Source organism: Strigops habroptila, chromosome 3 (assembly GCF_004027225.2).
Source record: "Strigops habroptila isolate Jane chromosome 3, bStrHab1.2.pri, whole genome shotgun sequence".
NCBI lineage: Eukaryota > Metazoa > Chordata > Aves > Psittaciformes > Psittacidae > Strigops > Strigops habroptila.
Genome location: NC_044279.2, coordinates 55,461,950 through 55,467,949, shown reverse-complemented (window position 1 = coordinate 55,467,949; position 6,000 = coordinate 55,461,950). Strand labels below are relative to the sequence as shown.

Here is a 6,000-nt window from a genome sequence, read left to right as displayed (position 1 = left end):
AAGACACTATTCTCAGTATCAAGGAGGTTGCTACTAATCTGACCAAGGTAAATGCTGTACAATATTTTAGGTACAGATTCAGGTAGGGTTTTCAGATATGTCCATAGCTTGCTTGAGTGAGCTAGAACATGTGCAAGTCCTGAAGTCAGGGTCTTCAAGCCTCTCTTCTATGCTTTTAATTACTCCTCTCTGTTTGCTGATCTGTTACGTGAGGTTCATGGTCAAGAACCATTTTGGAGTAGGATGCCACATTTTTTATCACGAAACGTTTATCTTTTTCTCATTTGAGCCAGCCAAAGTCTCTGGTGATAGCAGGGTTGGTGGTGCTTGCACCAATTTCTCTGGTACTACTGATGTAGGTAGATGACTTTGGACTGTGATACCAAACACAGATAGATACATTCATTATTATTTCTCACAAAACACAAAAACTGCTTTGGACTTGGAATCTGCCTATCATTTCTCATCCAGAGAAGCCTGTACACAACTGGCTTTTGTATAAGGCCTTGATGTTTTCTTTCTTTTTTCTAAATGAATAACAAACAAAAAGAAAGGGAACTAGAAGGGGAAAAAATTAAATTTTAATGGACACACATTTCATCTTTTGTTTTCTGCTTGCCATAAAACATTAACATAGTAAACAAATTGATCTTTGCTCTCAAGTTCTTTAATAACATACAGTATTATGAGTTTTGTCATGGCCAAGGTATGGTTAAACCATGTTGTGTTGCTGGTCACATTCAAACCTCTATTGTCACAGTTCTTTGACATCAAACTACATCTTTTAAAATAAAAGTTGTGTGTAACCCACATCTGTTCATAGACACCTTCATTAAAAGGTCACCATTTTGGGGGGAATGTTTCAGTACATTAGTGGTAATGGTGTTTTCTGACCAAAACTGCTTTTTCCTGGGACATAGTTCAAAGTCCATGCATTCCCATGGTCAGCCCCTGCTTTGTGCCTAGCAGTACCCACACGAACAAAAATTTTATAGGGTGCTCTGAAACATTATATTCTAGACAGCTAATCCAATCATAGGACTGTTACCATGATGTTACAATAGCTGACAAACCTATTTGAAATAAGGGTATGTAAAAAAAGAAAGTGTCACTTTGGTCCACTTTTCAGAGTGGTTGGTGTTATAATATATAACCTTTTTCTTGTTTTTTAACGCAGTGTAGTTCACAATAATTTAAAATACTCTATAGACATTTAAACGATATACAATAATATAACTTAATTGGATTCCTCAATTGTACTTAACAAATACTATTCTAATATATTTACAGTATCTAGTACCATAAGACTGTGCATTACTGTGCTTGGGAGCTTTGTTTGCTTCCTGTCAAGAATGTAGTGAAAGTACAGTATATCACTATTATTCAGCAAAAATACCCATGAATCAAAGGGACTTTAAATTATATGGACTGACTCTAGCATTTTGGGGGGCCCCTGTTGTACTTCTATGGGGTTATTCACATCAAGGTTGGCAGTTAGAAACCAACAGCAACAATAAAATAAATGAGCTCTTCAACTTTGGATTGCTCCATGGCAGGCTCATCAAAGGGCTCTGATTTTCAGAGGGTAAGTGCTTGGGGTCAGAAAGGCAGGTCCACATGAGTGTTCAAATGAAGGTCCCCAAGTGATTAGTTACCTTTGATAATGCAGGCCCATAAAATATGGAGGTAATCCTGGCTCATTCATATATCCAGCATGGGAGCTAGTGGAGAGGTAGCTCCACCAATCCCTTGCCCCAAGAGCACTGTGTGGTGTGGCAAGTGCTCCCATGTCAGGTGGGGAGGGCTCATGGCTGTGTAGCCCCTCAATAAAAGTAATAAAATTAAACAAAAGCTAGAAATGCAGATATGCAGATGTTAGGAAATTTTTAATCCCCGTTTTTAGAAAATTATGTCGGGACCCTTGCTACAAGCAAACATTTATGTGATTAAATGTGCTGTGTTATACGTGGGCATATCTGGCTCTTGGGTTTAAAAACACTAGACTTTACAGTAGTAAAACATCTGAGGACTTTCTTTAAATCTCTCAGAGGGAAAAGGAGTGTGAATTAGAATTGAGCGCTGGTGTAGAAAGTCAGCTTCTTCCTTAACATTCATGTATTTACCACGGGGTATGTTATTTCCAACCTTAGAATAACAACAACACAGACTAACCCAAATTTTAGCTTTCTTATGTTCACGAAGCCAGCACAGCTCACAGGTTGCAGCACCCTAGAGCTTGGCTACTATATTTTTATAAACTTCTCAGTTCATACTGAGCATAAGTTATTTAAAACTAGTGGTAATATTAACTTTCAACCGATAAAGGCAAAACACAATGCTTGGAAGATCCTGCCAGTGCATTTGACAACAAAGCAAAGCCTTTGATATTTGTTGAAGCATGTCTTTGTATCCTAAAACTCCCTGCAAGGAGCTGAGAGCAGGTGCTCCATGCCTCAAGCCTGAGTCTAAAAAGAGTCATTCTTAATCAGGAGGCAAGTGGGAAAAGTCTTTATCAAGCATTTGTAACCACAGTTTCGCATGATCTTTTTGCTCAATTCTGGTAATTGCTTAAGGCCTACAGTAATTGAACTCGCTAATAGTGGAGTGACAACAGATCAGTAGCATTGAAGAACTTAGGGAGAACCAAATACAAAAGTCATAAAGTCAGAGTTCCAATAAGTTTACATTTAGTACAGAATTAAGACATAGCTACCCGTTAGTGCTTAGAATTTTTTTAAACTATTAAAAACATAAATAATTATTTTTAATGTTCATTCAAAGAGTTCCAGTGTCACTGGCAGCTGATGTAATTTTGTGAACATTATTTTTTTCCAAACTGATAGTGGAGTATTTCCACCATAGATTTTGTCTCCCTACCAGTCGTTTTCTCTTTACCTGCTTTCATAGAAATTTAGGTTTTTGCAGCAAGACTGCTGTATTCTAGTCACTGAAGATTTCATTTCCTTAAAAAAAAAAAAAAAAAGTCTTTATTTGCACAGGGCTCGGTGGTTTTGTTGTTGTAAAATGGGAGAAAGTGTCTTTTTCTTTTAAATTTCATGGGAGCTGCAATGCAATCAGCTTCTCTCATATGTATAACTTAAAACACAAGAGAATCTACAACACCAAGATTGTAGTTTAAAAAAAAAAAAGTTTCATATGGTTGCCAACATCACCTTAATCCTGTTGCCCTTGTTTCCAAAGCAGTTACAACAGCCAGCCAGCCAAAATGCACCATCCTTAGAAGTGTAAGTAGTGAGGAGGGAGTGGTTATTGTGGTGGTGGTTGGGGTTTTTTTCCCAAAGAAGATTAGATGTGCAAAATGATGCTGTCATCGTTGGTTATACTCCACTTTCTTCACTCTTGGTGATTTGTTCTGTTTGTTTGCACATGATGCCATTATTTGCAGGTGAACACTTCTGTCCGCTCACTACACGTGTTGCACTTCACAAAGCAGCACCAGTGGAACTTACAATTACATTGCCACACCTTGGTGTACTGGTGTGTGTTGTACCCTCTTCCACAGCACATCATGTCACACCCATCCGCATTGGGTGAGGTACGGTTGCAGAGTCGTCCCTGGGTACCGACACTCCCCGTGGAAGCATCTTCCTCACAGTAGTTGGGTGACTTTTCGATATACACTAAATCTGTTTCCATGGGCTTCTGGTAACTCTTAATCTGCTTTATCTTCAGGAAGGTTGGCTGTCTTAGTCTACTGGCTCGTACCACCTCCACTTGCACTGCAGCATTGTATTTCTCTTTCAAAATATATCCAATCTCTCTGAATTTAGGAAGTGTGGTCCAGCAGGTCTTAGTTGTACAGGAACCTGAAACTCCATGACACTTGCACTCCAATTTCATTCTCTCTTCAAGAACCTGTGTGTACAGACATTTGCATATTGTTACTGCAGAAAAATAGTATTGCAAACTTGCCTAAATCTCAGTCTGTTTAGTTCATATGAATAGTCATGACTGCTGATTGAAATTTTTCGAATTCATGCTTATAAATCTTCTCACCACCAAGCAGAATGCTCTTAACACATTTTATTTTACACAGTGCCTGGTTGGAAGTGCAGTGTTTTATCATTTTGTTAGAAAACATTTGCATTCTTTTTCCAAACATTGGACAATATTTACTGAAATTTCAGAAGACATGTCTTTAGAGCCAAAGTAACTCATAGGACTGCATGACTTAAAAATATATGTTTCAAACCATTTTCATTTTGAAAACAGGAAAAAAAATGTTTTCTTAAGTGATTGAGAATATTTAATCTTAATCGCTTTCAGTAATGTTCAAAGGATGTTTAAAAAAATTTGACCAGCTTTAATATCACAGCCGTAACATATACTGTGTGGCTGAATAGGCATTTGTGTTCACTGTTTAATTAAAAATATTGTCTATACTGGCAGTGGCAATATGAGCATACCTATTAGCTCTTCAACCCACAGAGCATACCATCCCCTTTAAAAGCAGCACTCTTTGCAATAACTACCTGACTATCACACAAGTGTTCAGCCACAAATACATTTTTTGCACCAGGGCAATGACTGTGCAACATTAAAGGAAAAATCCACTGAAGGGTCCTGCTCAGCTGTAAGCCGCAAAGAAACGGGAGCATTTACTATTTCTATTGCTAGAGCAGGTTAATCTCAAAGAGGTTAATCCAGCATCAGATAGTCCCTAGAAGGGGCCCAAACTGGTGGGTGCTCAGGCTCATGCTCCAGCTCCCGCTTCTGCTGCAGCCAAGCTGTGCTATGACTGGCACATCCCTCCTTCCCTGAGCATGGATGTATGCCCTGGGGAAGACAAGCAGATGCCCTCCCACTCCTTGTGCAAGGCAGAGGGGAAACCAGCCTCGCGGAAGCGCCTCTCTGTTTGTCTGCCCTTGCGCTACCACTTAAGCCTGACCATAATTGCATCCACAGTCATCATTAGCTTATGAAAATCAAGGCCTAAGAACAAAGCAAACTGATCTTTCCCCTTTGCAATGGGATGCTAACAAAGAAATATGAGCTACTGAGCTTGTCTTAAAGCATTACTGATGCTGCAGACCATCTCCTGTAGTGGTTTCGTTGCAGATCCCAGAACATGACTGAAATGGGCAAGGGATGAAAGGGCCGAAATCTGAGTACAATGGCATAATGAAGTAGAAGGGAGTAAAAAATGCTTACTGCTTAAGAAACTGGCCTTAAAATAAAAGCTGTACAGATCTGGTTATCCCTGCAAATAGAGGGCACCCTCCTGAGTTGTTCGAGTTTCACTTAAATTGTATGTTTTGTTTTTTCCCAAATTTCTGGGGTTTCAATATTAAAGAGAATATTTGGTTTTAATTCTCCCTTGCCAACACACAGTAGCAAGTACAAGACAGCTGAGCATCCTATTCAAGATTACCTTAGACCTCTTGGAACCACAGGCTTTTCCCAGGTCAAGGTCAATTTAACCTGTCAGAGGCAGAAAATGTGATTTCCAGGAAGGTTTACCAGGTTAGAGAAGAAGTTCCTATAGCCACAACTGCTCTAAAAAAGAAAATGCAGCAGTAGCATTTCAGTGTCAGTGAAGAGAGGAATGCCTTATGAAATACTGCAGCATCTTTCTGGGGTCTCCAGGGTTTCCTCTGTCTCTACTTTGTGCCTGTGCACAGACCTGCAAACAAGATTCCAATCCTGTTCCACAAATCTGGCTTAAAATATGCTACTGGTATTTAGATGTACATGTAGATAGGTATAAAAGTGCTTATAAATTTTGCTTGATATAGCTGAAATGTGTTTCTTTGAAACTAGCCTTTTTCTACAGCTTTCTCAACCACTAGTCAACATGCAGTTGCAGCCACAAGAACTGCAGCAAAATCCATGACAAAAAGTGGATGGAGGCAACCTTCTCTACACCTTCACCAAGGAGTACTAAGATCCAAGGACTTCCAGGAAAGCACTGCCAACGGGATGAGTCTGCCACACCTGATTCATGCTCCTCTTTTCTCCAAGTAGCAAATCTTGGTGAAA

General features: G+C 39.4%; 1 protein-coding gene across 1 annotated transcript in view; it reads right to left on the bottom strand.

Annotated features, from left to right (window-relative positions):
• Nucleotides 1-658: 658 nt before the first annotated feature.
• Nucleotides 659-6,000, bottom strand: part of WNT7B (Wnt family member 7B) — a 95,265-nt gene continuing 89,923 nt past the window's right edge. The window contains exon 4 of the mRNA XM_030478733.1: nucleotides 659-3,876. Coding sequence (XP_030334593.1) covers nucleotides 3,397-3,876 — 480 coding nt within the window. The 3' untranslated portion in view covers nucleotides 659-3,396. The remainder of the gene's footprint in view (nucleotides 3,877-6,000) is intronic.